The 17,876-nt window shown below is 39.7% G+C and overlaps 1 protein-coding gene across 2 annotated transcripts in view; it reads right to left on the bottom strand.

Annotated features, from left to right (window-relative positions):
- rbks (ribokinase) overlaps positions 1–17,876 on the bottom strand; it is a 52,059-nt gene that overhangs the window by 17,217 nt on the left and 16,966 nt on the right. For both annotated transcript variants that reach the window (XM_051948322.1, XM_022210646.2), the window contains exons 4-7: positions 17,786–17,849; positions 17,282–17,344; positions 16,173–16,337; positions 6,618–6,709 (exon numbers count right to left, since the gene is read on the bottom strand). In XM_051948322.1, coding sequence (XP_051804282.1) covers positions 6,618–6,709; positions 16,173–16,337; positions 17,282–17,344; positions 17,786–17,849 — 384 coding nt within the window. The remainder of the gene's footprint in view (positions 1–6,617; positions 6,710–16,172; positions 16,338–17,281; positions 17,345–17,785; positions 17,850–17,876) is intronic.

Raw genomic sequence — 17,876 nt, 5'->3', positions numbered from 1 at the left:
TATATAATTTTTAAATTATATTTTATTACAGTACTGTGACTAATCCCCAAATAAATTATCCAGATGAGCCCCATAGCACTGATAATAAACTTGTAAAAAAAACAAAACTTCAGTGGGGAAAAAAGCAACTAAAAAGTACTTCATTGCTTTATTCCTGTAAAATGATTGCTTAAAAAGAATAAAGCATTTGTAGAGGTCAATAAGTAAATTCTGAAGTACAGATTAAAAAATGTCTTAAATTTAACACAAGCACATAGTTTTCTTCTTTCTTTTGGGTTTTATCTCTCCAATAATGCCTGATAGACACTCGGCTAATGTGCTTGTTTTGTTTCTTGACTGAACTCTCATTTGTTTATAAATTGCAGTTTGCAAGAGAAACTACACATTTTCAGTTCAATTAATTAAAAATGAACAAAACTTAGAGTACTGTTCAAAAGTTTGGGGTCACTTAGAAATGTCCTTATTTTTGAAAGATTTATTTTTTATTTTTTTGCAATGAAGATCACATTAAATGAATCAGAAACAAAGTCTAGACATTGTTAATGCGGTAAATGACAATTCTAGCAGGAAACGGCTGATTTTTAATGGAATGTCCCCTCTATTTTATGTAGCTTTATTATAAATTATTAACACATATATATATATATATATATATGTGTGTGTGTGTGTGTGTGTGTGTGTGTGTGTGTGTGTGTATAATAGTGAGGATTAAAACAAATCACAAAAAGTCAACAGAATACATTGCAGTATTGCAGTACTTTTTGATTTATTTGGTCAGAAAAGACTGTTTTTAATAGTAGTAGATAAGATTCTGTTTACATAACCCTTGCCTTTAGCTTAGCTACAATTTTTAGTTGTTTCAGTTATTGTTTATACAGGGCATAGTGGTACAGAGGAACATTTCCAGCAACCATCACTCCTGTGTTCTAATGCTACATTGTGTTAGCTAATGGTGTTGAAAGGCTAATTGATGATAAGAAAAACCCTTGTGCAATTATGTTAGTACATGAATAAATGTGTGAGTTTTCATGGAAAACATGAAATTACCTGGGTGAGCACAAACTTTTGAATGGTAGTGAATATTGTTGGGTTAAAAAGATGAGCTGATGTAATTAAATTCCTGCATTATGGTTCACGATGGTCTTGATATTAACAATGTAAGCCTCTCAATAACGTGTGCTTTCACAAAGCAGACTTTAAAATATTGTCCTTTTGAACTTAATCGTAAAAAATGTCATGTCTCTAAGTAAAAATGCTTTTTAATCAAAATACTAATACGTATAGCAGTTCTTTTTCATTTCCTTTTTAAAAATTTACTTCCACTTAAATAAAATTTCAACTCAGTACAAATACCTGTCCCTGGGTGGGATACTTTGGTGCTCTTTCCACCCCGACATACTGCATAATATACAACATGACTGTACCTCCATGACCTGACATCCTTGAAAAAAGAGAGAAGACATGTAACGCTATCGTCAACTCTCCCTTTCATGTTCCCACACCTGGCTACAGCGTTTCTCCGCCCTGCACCACCACATCAAATAAAGACTCCCAGTCAAATTCACATCCACTTTATCCCTGGAGGGGAGGTGACTAACTCAGCCAAAGAGCACATCTGCCCTGTTGTTTTTACTACCATTCCCATCTATCCCTGCCCCTGTTGCTCATCTGTCATCACCTGACAGTCAAGACATAAGATTCCATGACATAGGTTTTACTGTGAAAGAGTGAAGACATACATATTATCCTCTTCATGCCAGAGAGTGTACATGTACAGCTAAAAGGCTGCAGTAGGGTTATTGATGTGCTGGTGGGGGTCATGACCCAGGAGGTGCAGTTGAATCACTGTGAAAAGTTGTGCGTATGTGTGGTAGCTGATAACATCTCAAACCAGTCACTCTTTCCTGTCTTCCAATGATTCCGAACATCTGTTGAATTCGATGATCATCAGTAAGCTGTTTGCATGAGGAGGGTGTCTTGCTTTTCTTCTAGCCTTTGCAAAACCAAAAACAGCAGAGCAAAAGTGGAAGGAATGGACACAACCAAGTGTTTGTCTGCTCTAACAGAAGGCGGCACACCCAGCAACCTTGCTTACCACCAACCAAGCGTTACATTCAAGACCAAGGCACGCAGCATGAACTCATTGCATTAGCTTGTGAGGCTCCAAGTAATGTTTCAAAATCCTTGTTGAAGATAGCCCTTGAGAAGTGTATTCATATTGTACAGCAGTGACTTCAATTCCTAAAGAGGAATCAGGCTTTAACATTTTAAATCAATTCACAAAAGATTTTAGGCAGAAGGTGCAGCATAAATAAAAGCTCTTTTAACTAAGTCAGTGCGCTGCAGCTTGAGCAGGCACAAATCACAAAAAGGCAAAATAATAATAATAAATAAATGTTTGAGTTCACCAGGAATTAAATTCCCTGTCATTACTGAAATTACTATGTCTAACCAATTGCACTATTTATATAATACTTCATTTGTTGATGAAAAGCCCAGTGATTGGCTAAATTCTTCTGTCACGGTTTCTAAAGCCTTGTAAACAGTAGGAAGTGCAAAAGTTTAGTTTCCTTTCAGATCACTTGAATTCTAAGTGTTGTACTAAACTGATTTTTTTGTCCGATGATACAAAAAAAGGACTGTAATGTGTGACAGGTGAAAGACATGGATTCACAGGGCTCTATAACATACGATGTCCAAACAATGTAGACAGTAAGATGACACATTTCTTAAATTGGAAAAAATCAAGCAATGAAAAGAGAAGTAAAATAAAAAATAATTTGGATCGTCCATTACCTGACTTTTATACCAGTAAATCATCAACTAATACAACTTTTTCCTTGGGACTTCGAGGTTGAGTTTTTTTTACTCAGTGACTTGTATGTAGTCATAAAGTGCTTATTTTAACCCTGATTTTATGGTACACTTGTTTCAAAAAGAATCAGGTGGAAGCAACAAAGTCAGCTAGAGAGGGAAGGAGAGACTCGCCACCAAAAGAATCCATCCATCCATCCATCCATTATATATACATATCTTATCCTCACTAGGGTCTTGGTGGAGCTGGAGTCTATCACACCTAACTTAGGGTGAAGGCAGGGGACACTGTGGAGAGGTCACCAGTCTATCACAGGGCTACACATAGAGACAAACAATCAACTATCAACTAACATTCACACCTATGGACAATTTAGAGCTACCAAATGAGCATGGTTTTGAACTGTGGGAGGAAGCTGAAGCACCTGGAGAAAACCCAAACATGTATAGGGAGAACATGGAAACTCCATGCAGAAAGATCTTGGAAAGGCCGGGACGTAAACCAGGGATATTCCAGTTGCAAGGTGAAAGTACTAAGCACCAAGCTACTGTGCAAAACCAAAAGAATCCCAAATATATGGGAGAATTCTGTAATCCCAAAACATGGAGTCAGTAAGACATATGTCCTGCCTCTCCTCCTCATAAAGCTACTCAAGCCTTTGTAACAGCTGAACTGGAAAACATCCAACCAACTGTGTTGTTGCACTGATGCAAGTGCAGGGTTGTGAACTGAACGCAAGTGTAGTAGAAGTATAACCTGTGGGAAAAATGCCTTTAAACCCTACTTTTGGAGTCTAAGTTAACAACATGTTTTTAATTTTTTGATCACAGTTAACTGGTGATTCCAGACATCTACCTTTTATGTCCCAGTGACCTATCAAATTGCCATTATGGCTCTTTGCCCATTTACCAAGATGATTCCTGGATGATAAGATCTGCCTACAATGAGTTTGATGGTATCCATAGGGCTATTTTACCATAAAGCTACAATATACAAGACTGTAGAAAAGTACGAGTAAGCTAGATTTTGAAAGCAAAAAACCCCAAAAATCCCACCCCCGCCTGTCATTGCCACAGTCAGCCCTCCAAAATGCATTAAAGTGCACTGTCTGAGTACTAATAAATAACTAATCCATAAGAAAGGGCACAGGTGAATGCAACGCCATAAAATTACCTCATGTCTAAAAACACACAAATGAACTATTCAAGATTAATGATGTAGCGTCACTTCACAACATATGTCATCTCATAGCCCGCAGCATAGCAAAATAAAGACCTTACAAATACTAAACATAGAACCCAACAATCCAACGTTCCCTTTGGATTCTCTATGAGCAAGCAGTGGGAGACAGCGGAAAGGAACCAATTAACCTCCAAATTTGCAAAACTTTTCATACAACCAATATACACACGTGGACAAAATTGTTGGTACCCCTCAGTTAAAGAAGGAAAAACCCACAATTCTCACTGAAATCACTTGAAACTCACAAAAGTAACAATAAATAAAAATGTATTGAAAATTAAATAATCAAAAACAGCCATTACTTTTGAATTGTTGATTAACATAATTATTTAAAAAAACAAACTAATGAAATAGGGCTGGACAAAAATGATGGTACCCATAACTTAATATTTTTTTGCACAACCTTTTGAGGCAATCACTGCAATTAAACGATTTCTGTATTTGTCAATGAGCGTTCCGCAGCTGTCAACAGGTATTTTGGCCCACTCGTCATGAGCAAACAGCTCCAGTTGTCTCAGGTTTGATGGGTGTCTTCTCCAAATGGCATGTTTCAGCTCCTTCCACATATGTTCAATGGGATTCAGATCTGGGCTCATAGAAGGCCACTTTAGAATAGTCCAACGCTTTTCTCTCAGCCATTCTTGGGTGTTTTTGGCTGTGTGTTTTGGATCGTTGTCCTGTTGGAAGACCCATGACCTGCGACTGAGACCAAGCTTTCTGACACTCGGCAGCACATTTCTCTCCAGAATGCCTTGATAGTCTTCAGATTTCATCGTACCTTGCACACTTTCAAGACACCCTGTGCCAGATGCAGCAAAGCAGCCCCAAAACATTACTGAGCCTCCTCCATGTTTCACCGTAGGGACAGTGTTCTTTTCTTCGTATGCTTGGTTTTTGAGTCTATGAACATAGAGTTGATGTGCCTTACCAAAAAGCTCCAGTTTGGTCTCATCTGTCCAAAGGACATTCTCCCAGAAGCTTTGTGGCTTGTCAACATGCATTTTTGCAAATTCCAGTCTCGCTTTTTTATGAGTTTTTTTCAGCAGTGGTGTCCTCCTTGGTCGTCTCCCATGAAGTCCACTTTGGCTCAAACAACGACGAATGGTGCGATCTGACACTGATGTACCTTGGCCTTGGAGTTCACCTTTAATTTCTTTGGAGGTTGCTCTGGGCTCTTTGGATACAATTCCAACGATCCGTCTCTTCAATTTGTCATCAATTTTCCTCTTGCGGCCACGTCCAGGGAGGTTGGCTACTGTCCCGTGGGTCTTGAACTTCTGAATAATATGAGCCACTGTTGTCACAGGAACTTCAAGCTGTTTAGAGATGGTCTTATAGCCTTTACCTTTAAGATGTTTGTCTATCATTTTTTTTCGGATGTCCTGGGACAATTCTCTCCTTCGCTTTCTGTTGTCCATGTTCAGTGTGGTACACACCTTTTCACCAAACAGCAGGGTGACTACTTGTCTCCCTTTAAATAGGCAGACTGACTGATTATGAGTTTGGAAACACCTGTGATGTCAATTAAATGACACACCTGAGTTAATCATGTCACTCTGGTCAAATAGTTTTCAATCTTTTATAGAGGTACCATCATTTTTGTCCAGGCCTGTTTCATTAGTTTGTTTTTTTAAATAATTATGTTAATCAACAATTCAAAAGTAATGGCTGTTTTTGATTATTTAATTTTCAATAAATTTTTATTTATTGTTACTTTTGTGAGTTTCAAGTGATTTCAGTGAGAATTGTGGGTTTTTCCTTCTTTAACTGAGGGGTACCAACAATTTTGTCCGCGTGTGTATACAAACCTAAGATAAATACGGTGAAATAAAGAGCACTGAAAGACGCACAAATACACAAACAAACATGATACTCTGGCAGGTTCTAGCAGTGCACGATCTTGCAAGTTTCAGTGGAACATTAAAATGTGGATCCATTGTGCCTGCCACCCTGCTGTTATCTGCTTGCTGTCTCCAGGAAAGTGTCTACCAAGGATTGTAGAAGACTTCGATGTGTGCAGGTACATAGTGAGACAGGCAGGTTGGTCATTCAGTCATTCAAGTGTACTGAACTTGATAGGTTTTTACAGGCCTGTGATTGCCACAGATAACAGATTTTTCCTTTTCAGTATCAAAGCACTTGATGAATAGGACAATACCTCTGGCCTACATTACATAGCCTAGCTTTAATTAGTTAGTTAGCTACACTTAATAAATCTGCTACTGACAGTCATTTAGAGAGCAAAATTAAAAATGAGAAGTCTTCTTTTCCTAACTTTTGTGGAAAATTGACAACGCATTTTTACCAAAAACCTTTAAGAATGTTGATGTTATTGCCATATCTGCCCTCATTATAATTTCAAACTGCATATTGTATGTGTATGGCGAGGCCAGGGAGCTGGTAAATTCAGTTTCTTCAATTTTGCTGTGTACAACTACTTTCAGTTTCCTCTTGGCCTCATAAATGTGAGTGTTGAGAGGTATTGTGTGAGGAAGCATAAATGCTGCTGTGATAAATACTGTTTGCATGTGTGTCTGTACGGGTGTGTGTGATTCATCACCTCAGACTCATTACAGCAGAACACATCAGAGACTTTGTAGAAATCTGGATCCAAGTCAGGAATGGCCGGCGCTGGGTTAAATATCGTCTTCACTGTAACAAGAAACCAAGCAGTGATCCGTTTTATTACCCACAGTGTCAAACATCATAATCTACAGGACACTCAGCATAACATGCAATCATTTACAAGGCTTAAAAAATGGAATTGTTCTCAACAATGCACCCAGTTATAGCTGTCAGCTCACATTCAAAAGGATACAATTTTTGACATTGTCCCTCAGTGACATGTTTTACAATTGATGTTTCTTTTCCATTTCTGAGCCTGACTGCCAAGATCTGGCAATACCTTAATTAAACTTTCAATGGGAATAAAGGCGACCAAGCTACCGCTGATGATTGTTCTCGCAATCAAAGCTCAAGTGGATAAGCTTCTATAAAAAGGCACTTTTTAAACAATTCAGTTAGCGTTCCCTGGAAAAATAAAGCCCTGGTGGAAAGACCTCATATCCTACAGCATTCTGAAGCGCGGTGTAACCCCTGCAGGAGTGTGCATGTGGAAATCATTCCACATGGGGTATACATATAAATGTATATATGTGTGTCAGTGTGTGGGTGAGATGAGTTGTGACCCTTTCTGTGTGTTAAGGAGCACAAGAGAGCAAGAGAGAGCGAGAGTGTTTGTCAGAAGTAATCCTCTGTACGTGTTGCACATCACTGTCTAATGCATATTCATGAGCAGAGAGCATTAATGCATCTAATACCATGATTTCTGTGTATGTGTGAGGATAAGCCCAGCTTGACGAAGCGATTAATTCTGATATCTCTGTGTACAAAATAAAGCCTCATGCAAGTGTGTGTGTGTGTCTGAGGGAAATATATGTTCAGCGTTGGTGACATCAAAGTCTGTTGTGCAAAAGTGTGTGCCTAGTTGCTGCGTGTGTGTGTGTGTGTGTGTGTGCATGTGTGTGTGTGTGTGTGCATGTGTGTGTGTGTGTGTTTGCGTGGGCACATAAGAGAGCAGCTGCGTGGGTTTGCGCAGGGCTTTGGCCACCTGGCGCTTTGAGGTGGATGCTGGGCTGCTCACGAGTAAAAGTGGAAATAATGTCTCTGTCTCTTTTTCAACACACAGACTCATACTGTACTGTATGTATACCCACGTGAGCCAAGGCCAGATCACAGAAAAGTGACACCGGGCTCTTTCCGACTCCTCTCTCTCTGTCTCAACTCAATTGCACCTCAGTTTCCATCACTTTGGTTTCCAAGACAAGTGCGAGATCTTTCAAATGTGATGCGTCTGATTTACGTAAAAGGAAGTATCTCTGTCTTCAATTCTAGCCTGTCTTCTTTCTGAATTTTTTTTTTTTAAATGCTTCTCATTCTTATATTTCTTTTGATCATCATCACCTAAAGGACGATAGAACTTTACAAAGCAAGGCATATCTTCCTGTACTGACCACTAAGTAGACCAAAGCTACTTGTCATGGAAGCGTAATGGTTTCACTACCATAAAAATGACCAAATTTTATACTAAAAAGAGCTGCTGAGAGTAACAGCATCAATTGATGGCATGTCAATTGCAATAATAGCTTTATGTGCTTAATAGCATGGTTTTAAAAAGCATTCTGTTTTTATTATTGCATTCAAGTTATTCTGTTGCCTGCAGCTTGGAGCCGCTGCAAAATTGTACTTATTTTGTTCTCCACACAAACAGAGTGCAGAGGCCAAGCGCTCAATCAATTTCACATGCAGGGATCCTTGAATAAAGTCTGTCTCTTAAAAGTTTCCAACTTCCCAACACAGTCTGTGCCATTCATCTCCAAACCCATTAGATCCTTCTGAAAAAGTAAATCTTTAAAAATGGATTCAAAATGCAAAAACCTTTAACTTCTGTCTATAGGAAATGATGGATTGAAGGTTTCAGCATACACAAGGGGTCCAAAGGATACGTTCAACTGTAAAAGTATGAACAGCTACAGTTCCACGGTGAGTGGAAATATTCAAGTAAATTCCTTAACTGTTTGAGAAAATGTTAAACAGAAGGAAATAGTGCATTTATTTGGGGTTATTTTCTGTTGTGGACTAGTATATATTTGGTGTTCTCATAAGTACATAAAGAAGCAGGACAGTGTATATCACTAGCTTTTGGACAACAATTTAGCAACAGTGGAAGTAATGGTTAATGCGGTCTTGGTCGGTTTTGGCCTTTGCAAAACAAAACCACATGAATGAACTAGAAAAGCGACGGCCCGAATATTTGGATCCGTTCGTGTGGTTCGTGCGGCGGTGCGGCGGCAGAGACGGGGGGCGGGGGGGGTGGGGTGGGCGAATATTCGGATACCAAAATTAATATCTGGATAGTGCCGTAGCGAACGAATATTCGGATATTCCGGATATTCGGGTTGAGCCCTAGTTGCTAACAGACAGACAAACCAATGCCGATTGTCACATAACTCCACCGCATTCCTTGGCGGAGTGATAACATAGCCTTTTCATTTAGAGAGTGCCTTCAGTGTTTTAAAAAAATCCCATATAATCTAAAGTCACGCAATCATTGGGAGAAAAAGGCACATTACATTAGCCTAGCCGCGCTAGACAACCCACGGCAACGAATTTAATTCTCTGCCAGGGTGGGTCTAGTTACCCTCCATAAGGCTCGAGGCTGGATTCTCCTAAAACTGGCCGGACCAATCACCATGAAGTGTAGAGTCAGAAGGCGGGCGTAACGAAGTGACGACAGAGGCGTGACGATTCTGACAGAAACAACCGGCGCACAATGAACAGTTATCTTTCGACTCGGCTTTGGCCACAGCCCTTAAAGATTTGAAGCTAAAATTCAACTTGAAAGATAAACAAAGGACGGCACTTAAGTGTTTCATTGAGAAGAAAGACGTATTTGGACTTATGCCGACGGGATATGGCAAATCCTTAATATACCAGTTGGCTCCGCGGCTCCGCTGGTTGGGAAGCTAATGAGACTTAGCCACACAATCCGCCGGTGCTCTCGGAACCACGTCAGTCTATTCGTTGCGTTGACTGGTTGTATACCTACCCAATTGCTGCAGAGGGATTTGATAGACAACCTTTTAGCCCGCCTCCCTCCCTGTCGAGCTTCCCTAGACCCTTGTGCCATCAGAAACATGGGATCTAGCATGGCTAGGCTAACATTACATACCTTTTTTTACTCTGATGCAGAGGTGTTGGTTTTTCACCCAAAGAGGTTACTCTTATTGTATCAGATTAAAAGCAGGACTTTCAAGGTACTAGGATCTTTAAAATGTATTCCTATAACATAACAATAATATAAAACAAACCCAATCCCATAGAACCACATAAAAAATAACTATGTCCAATGATCACATATACAAACAGATCAGGCACAAGGGAAAAGTAAGTAAACATTCATCATAACATCAAATCAGAATCAGGGCTTTCAAATTAGGTGTCAATCATTAGAAACACCTTCAGGGGTGATGGGTGGAACCTGTCTTGTTTAAACCTCTGACAAAGCCTGCTGTTCTCTTTGCAATTCAAGTGTGTGGTGTCATTCTGCCAAGATATAAGGAATTCTCTTCAAGGTCTTTACAAAAAAGGGTGAGGATGCTTTTGCGTCTGGCTAAGTATTTAAAATGATTTGAAATAAACCATTCCATTGTGAGGAAAATCATCTCCAAGTGGTGTAGATTTCACACAGCTGCCAGATTGTTCAAGACTAGGCACCCTAGCAAAATTCAATCCAACCATTTAATGAAAAGAAGTCTCCAAGAACCCTAAGGTTTCATCCCAGAATGTACAGGCAACTCTGCAGTGGTAATCGTCAAAGTGGACATGTCTACCATCAGAAAGAGGCCAGACAAATTTCACCTACATATTTCGTAGGAGATTAGCAATAGAACAATAAAACAAAGCTACAGTTTGCCAATGAACATAAAACAACATCACCTTTTAATAATGTGATCTGGACAGGGGAGTCAAAGCTACAAACCAACTATAAAAGATTGTGAAGTAAATCGTATAGTTTGGAGTTGCATTGTTGCCTCACGACTGGGCAGCCTCTAGTTATTGATTCAGTTATGAATTCTGTATCATATCAAGGGCTGCTTGAAGATAATCTGAGGCCATCTGTCCAGACGATGCAGTTGAACCAGAAGTGGACTTTTCAACAGAATGATGATCCTAAACACACAAGACAGATCCACTAAGTAATGACTCAGAGAGAAGAAATGGAGGGTTACAGAATGGCTTTGTCAAAGTCAGATCTGAATTGCATTAAAGTACTTTAGAGGGATTTAAAAGAGGCAGGGCATGCAAGAAAACCCTCAAACATCTTGCAACTGAAGGAATTCTGTCTGAAGGAGTAGCCACACATTTTAACAAGGTGATATCAAACACTGAGAATTATGAAAAATACTGACAAGAAGTTATTTCTGGGAAAAGGGAAGTAGCCTTAGATTCTTTTTGTTTAATAAATACATGAAAAAGTGGATTGTTCTTGTAGTGTTTTCCAAGTACATTTACTTTGTGTTTGCAGTGAAAGACTGAATGATTTCTTATGTAGTGGAGAGTATGTTTATTGCAATTTATACAGTTTATTACATAGCATTTTAATTTGAAGTGACCTCCAGCAGACGTGTCGGACTGCATCTGTCGTAACATTTTTATTTAAAGACAAAGAGCTCTAGTGGCTTATCACAATTATGTGACGATCACCATACATTTGTCTGTTGTCTGTTTTTCTGTGTGCAATATTACTCAAAAACATAATAACAAATTTGGAACAAATTTTTAGGTAAGATCACAAATGACACAAGGACCACCTGATTAGATTGTGGCAGTTATGTGGCTTATAGTTTGGATCCACGGATTTGACAAAGATTTCTGTATCACTGCGAGTTAGCGGCACAACGTCACTGTAACCATGACAAGTGAAGACTATGCCAGCTGCCTGCTAACGATCACATGATTATGATCCTACTACAAATCAACCACTTATCAGGACTTATCCATCAGAAATCATACAGCGACTGAGCAGCCTTAACAGAATACTGTCCTCTCTGAGTGTGTTTCTTGTTATTATGATTTATTTATTTATTTATTTTTTTTTACAAAAGTTTGATATGACTTTGTTCATGTCTCATTTGTAAGATGAGAGCTGCTGTTTTTCAGGAACAGAAGATAAAAGGGAGAAGGGAAGGACAGACAGTTTGCCTATATAGTTTAACCTTTTCTTTATAAAATGGTATTTCAACAAGTCTTAGTTTTGTTTAATTTAATTTAGACCCCTGAAATTAAGGCATTTATTCTGCCTTTTCTCCTAGGTCTACTGAAGAGTTCCTGAAGGGCATTTCTTTTCTGTGATCATTTTGTTCTCTTTGCAAAAACAATCTTGCATCTTGATTCATGTATCCATGTAAAACTGTGTTTACTGAGAATATAATACAGTAAATTCATGTCCCTCCCACTCCCTTCTACAACTCACTCCCTCTTTTCCACTGATAAGAGCAATCAACAGTTTACCCTCATCTCCCTCGTCGCATTTATTCAATGTTCCTCACAAGTTCACATCCATCTCAAACACGTGACTGTAATTAAGCCCCAGCAGTGTAAGACACATGTAAACACTGTGTTGATTATATAAGCTTGATTAGGCTGTTAACTGGAGTAATTGCTGTAACACATGTGGCAGGTGCATTAACAGACAGCTTTCAGTCACATCATCACGTGAAGCATTTACGATGTACTGTACACAATGCAAACAGGATAGAAAGAAAAAGTATCATTTAATTATGTAAAAGGATTACTCGAGTTGTTGTCTTACTGAGGCTACTGCCATCACACAAATAATCAAATTATCATTTGCAGCCATGAACAGAACAGCTAGAAAGCACAATGTTGTCTTCCCATTAGCTATTATCACTGTTTACTTACTGCTTACTTGCTGATGTCAATGCACAGGCCCTGCGCTCTTTAGGTATACATGCAATAAGCAACTAGAAGACTGCTGAGGAGAGAAAGTTATCAATATGCATACAAGAGCAGCTTGAGTGAAATCCCTAATACACCGAAGCATGAACAAATCTGCCTCACTGATGTGTTGAGTTGCCACTCTGGACGTCACCTAAACCGGTGTGTCTGTCTCAGGTTGCTTTGTTTTGCTCTCCAGGTGTTAGTGAAAGCACACAAACACACTCTAGCACATACACAAACACGCATACACTCACATCTGCTGGGACAGATGTTGTAATACTGGGATGTGTGCATACTGAGTCACGTCTGGCAGCTGAGCATGTGTGCGTGTGTCATGACTCTGGGCTTTTATGCTGCCAGGTTCAAAGTCTGGTCGTACATGTGCTGGAAGAGCAGCCAGAAGAGTTTTAGACAGTAGAAAAATATAGCAGTTTGTTGCTGTGGGTGATTTAGGAGGAAAGGTGGATGGAAAACAAGGGCAGAGGGAAAACCGAGCAAGACAGAGATCACTCACACACTCTTATATGTATGCACACACACACACACACACACACACACACACACACACACACACACACACACACACACACACACACACACACACACACACACACACACACACCACACACACACACACACACACACACACACGCACAAAAGAAATGAGTCATCAGTGAGTATGTGAAAGGGCTTTAAGAGGCTCTAATTGCATCTGGTGAGAAATATAATAGCAGCTTCTTGCGCAGACAAGGAAGAGGGGGAGGAAGATGGGGTGAAAACGGAAGAAGAAAGAAAGAGTGAAACTACACAACTCCTACCATTTCCTCAGTTCTTAGAAACTAATGTAATTCCATTAACATGTCAATATTAAATGGTATGTGGCAATACGTTCCGCGTTTACACGTTTCCCCTTAAATAACTACACACACGAAGGAAAAACGTTTCTCAATAAGTTGTCTTGACAAATGTTTCTGAGAGCTGGCATCCACAGTACGTGTGGCTTGATGGTGACATTTGCGTAATTTGAGCGGCGCTTCACCCCCGCGTCATTATATCCCAGCCGCCAAACCCATTAACACCCAGTCTCTCCAGAGAACTCTATTTACGCAATGCTCTGGTGCGGCAACATCGAGGTGGCATCTTTGCCAAGCGTCTTTGCTCGCCTTGCCTCTCTTCTGGCGCCACATGCCGAGCCTAATCCCGTGGTACGGTCGACGCACTGAGGAGGGGGGCTCGGGAAAGAGGGTGGCGCTCGGCGAGGCCATCTGGGTATCCCATCTGCAACACGGTTATGGCTGCGACTCGTTCGATCTGGCAGCCTGCAGCGAGCGATTATGGACGACAGGCTCTGATGACAGGGGCGAGAGGCTCCCCAGACGTCTCGAATGACGTGGAGGGCTGCTAATAATAGGATGCTGTTAAAGATGATTAGCTCAGTAACCTGGTTATGAAAGAAAGGTGGAGAAAAGAAGGGACAGAGGGACGGTGGTGGTAGGAAATGGAGGTTTGTTGGTCCAGGACGATATGAATCCTGTTTTAGAAACGGATGTGGCGGTCAACAAACACTTGTTAAAATATTACTTTTGTACACATCTCACACTTAACTTGATAAAGTGATACAAGTCAGTGGGGAGTCTCTTTCTAAAGAGTGAATTAAACTGTAACTGTGAAACACAAACAGCAAAGTCACAGGACTGATTTAGAAGGATTTTGTCAACCTCTACTGTACTTTCTATTCTACAAAAAGGCTTTGTGTAACTTTAGAAAGGACAGACTATCAATAGATAAATAAAAGACAAGATTAATCATTTGAAGATACATGCAGGGTTAGCAACACCACCTGTAAATTACCAGACTCTGGCTTGCTATAGCAGCCCAATTAAAAACTGAATATCAAACTGAAACACTTCGTATAAAGGATTTTAAAAAATGTTTTTCTGTTCCAAAAGGCCACACTTGAAAATGGGGTTGCAAACACTCATAAACTAATGTCTGTGGTTTGGTGAAGAATGTAATGGTTGTGCTTGTCCTGCTCGATATCTCGCTGCTGGTATCGTAGAGGTGTGGGGGAGGGGATTTCACATGGTGTTTAAAAATCCAACAAGCTCCTTGGCTGAAGAGCACTGACAGAGAAAGAGTGGAATGAGAAAGAAATAACAAACATGTCTCCTCATGGTGAAGCACAGTGTGAGGTCCTTTTATTACTCCGCCAAGGAACACGGTGGAGTTATGTGATGATCGGCATTGGTTTGTCTGTTTGTCTGTCTATCCATCTGTTAACAACATTAGTCAAAAACGGATTAATGGATTTGGATGAAATATTGAGGGAAGGTCAGAAATGACACAAGGACCAAGTGATTAGATTTTAGCAGTGATGCCACTTATAGCTTAGATCCATGGATTTGTTAAAGATTTCTGTGTCATTGCAAGATAGTGGTATGGCGTCACTGTAACCATGACAACGAGAAAACACTACGTCAGCTGCCTGCTGTCGATCACCTATTACAAATCCACCGCTGTGGACTTATCAGGACTTAATCATCAGAAATGATACAAGGAACAATTGATTAAATTGTGGGGGTGCTTCTGAGTCTCATCAATTCCTGCCACCTGCTACATATTCAGGTATCCGGACATAACGTACACATGCATAACTCACACCTGTGCTCAGTGCAAGGTCATTTTATTTGTGGATACATCTACATTAAATGGCTACAATCTATGTGGCCATGATTTCTGATCATCAATAATTAATAAACAAATGCTGTATTTCTGACAATGCCATATGGGGGAGAAGTGCGCTCTCTGAGTGCTTTTCTAGTTTTATTTCTGTCAAATATATCAGTTTAACAGTAGTCTAAGTAGTTTCAAATCATAAGCCTTGTTCAGACATGAAATATATAACATTGATACTTGCAAATGTAAACTATGTCTTTTGCTATTTTCTGTGTTTGGTGCTGAAATATGGAAAAATGCTTCCCCAAAACTGTTGGACACAACAGTTGTGGTTTTGTGTGTGCCCATTTGTTAATGCGACACTATGGAGTTCAGACTTGTGCGGTATTGAAAGTGATACGTGAATGTTACAAAGTCTGATCTAGTAAGTCTAGTTCCATCACAAGTTGATAAGATGAGTTTCTGTCAGATTAATGGAAGTATCTGAGGGGGCTGTGGACTATATATGACTACGGAGGACATGACAGCCTCTCTGAAGTGAAGACACAGCATAGCAGAGATCATAGAAGCTATAAAGGATTTTCATAATTTGACATTTTAAGAACAACTACTCAAATATTAACACATTTTACTTAAAAGTTTAACTCGTACAATGTATGTGAATAAATACCTGTGATTTCTCTGGCCAAACAAAGAACTGATTGAGCCTTTAAAGACCAAAGTAATCACAGTTGGTGAAAATAAACACAGTTAATGGAATGCAAATGTAACCACCTGTTCTGTATTATATAACTGTGGAATTATAATACTTTTCAAACTTCATTTCTGTTTTACTTCTGAATAATTTACATTTGAAATTCAGAGCAACCTGCACATGGGATGTGAACACAGACACGGTACACTGACACTGACTGACCTCTGTTGTTGCGAGCCATGCGTAGTGCCTGCAAGGACATCTGTGGACTGATCTCCAGCTGGCACACCAGCACTTTTGCATGACTGATGGCTGGAAGAGCTTTCTGTAGCTCCTCTCCGCCCAGCAGCATGTTGGCACCGGCCACGATCACAATGGCATTCTCACCTGCCCATAACACCCATAGAGATGTGTGAGGACACAATAGCCACTTTATGATGATTGTCAGACACCATGAGAGCTATCTCCAAAAATGATATGTGATATTTAGAGGCTTTTTACAAACTTTGGCTGCCAATTGGTCAAATGTTTCACTGATTTTGTCGTACCAGCAATAAACCATGAAAACACTAGTTATATATTAAAAAATCATTGTCAACTTTAATTGTGCCGCAGAAGTACATTTGATGTGATGGTAAGGTATTTGTTAATATGTCAATAACTCTTTACTGTGCACTCATCTCTTTAAATCGAAACATTCAAAATATCTCATTTTAAACAGTGAGATTAATGGGTTGATGTGTATCTCTGTTATTTTTTTCTTCTTGAACTTTTCGTTGTAAGAATTGAGAAAAATGATACAAACCTTTGATTTAACTGACCTTTTCACACCAATTCTAAGTGCCATGTGTTAATTGTTCAGTGAATCATTATTTGTCTCTCAATTAACCACTTTTGGCCTGATTTTTCATCTGTGTTAAATGGAACAAAAAGAGGTGCAAATCCAAAAAAGTATCCATGTGTCCTGTATGATTTACATCATCGGGTTGTTTCTGTGACATGACAGAAATTGCTCTAAACGTGCAAAGGCTCAGATTTGATTAGACTGGAACCTATGGACACTCTGCATGGTGTGGTGCACTTGTATATCTGAGTGTGTGTGAGTAGAGCCAGTGATTACTCTTGAGCAGTGGTGAGTCAATGGCAGTACTGAATGCCCGAGTATATTGTGTGTACTGGTGTGGGTGTGTGTGTGTGTGTGTGTGTGTGTGTGTGTAGTAGAAAATGAGTGCGCAGATTGTCCATGTATGTGCACATGAGGCTGTTTCGACAACTCAAAGAGCTTTTAGGATCTCAGCAGGGCAGTATAGGTTAGCAGCAAAAGCATTTACCTGCATCGTTGACAGTGATGGAGGCAGCTCCTGTGGCTGCATCAGAGGTCTGCCCTACAAAGTCTGAGACAGAAAGAAAAGATGAAAGGTTTAAAGTAGGGTTTGAAAGCATCCATTATTTGTCTTTACTGTGAAAAGAAATATGTTTTACCTTTCCAACATTCACCAAACACACCTCTGGAAAACAAAATGTCAGCAACATAACTCCTACTAATTGTTTGGAGTGCATTTGGCTCACGACACGCCACAGGCATCTGTAATTTGATATGTGCTCTGAGCACAACTTTTGAGAAGCACCCCTATTTTTAACAAAGCCAAATGGTTTAACAATCGTTGGCCATAACAACATAGCAAACCTGCCAGTGTATCCGCAAGCACTGAGTAACTAAAAAGAATTGACAAAATACAGACAAAAAACCACATTGCTCTGCATGTGAACATTTTGCAGTGCAACGTGGACAAGGCAACCAATTTGGCATGTAATGTAAAAAACATCCATCTTACCTGTGTGTACGCCATTGTCCTTGAAATTCTGGATGTAATTGTCTCCAAAGAAGTCTTTACCAACCTAGAAGAGATTGAAGGCAAAACGATT

This window comes from Acanthochromis polyacanthus, chromosome 1 (genome assembly GCF_021347895.1).
Source record: "Acanthochromis polyacanthus isolate Apoly-LR-REF ecotype Palm Island chromosome 1, KAUST_Apoly_ChrSc, whole genome shotgun sequence".
Taxonomy (NCBI): domain Eukaryota; kingdom Metazoa; phylum Chordata; class Actinopteri; family Pomacentridae; genus Acanthochromis; species Acanthochromis polyacanthus.
The sequence above is the reverse complement of the archived record's forward strand: the minus strand, read 5'-3'. Positions and strand labels throughout refer to the sequence as shown.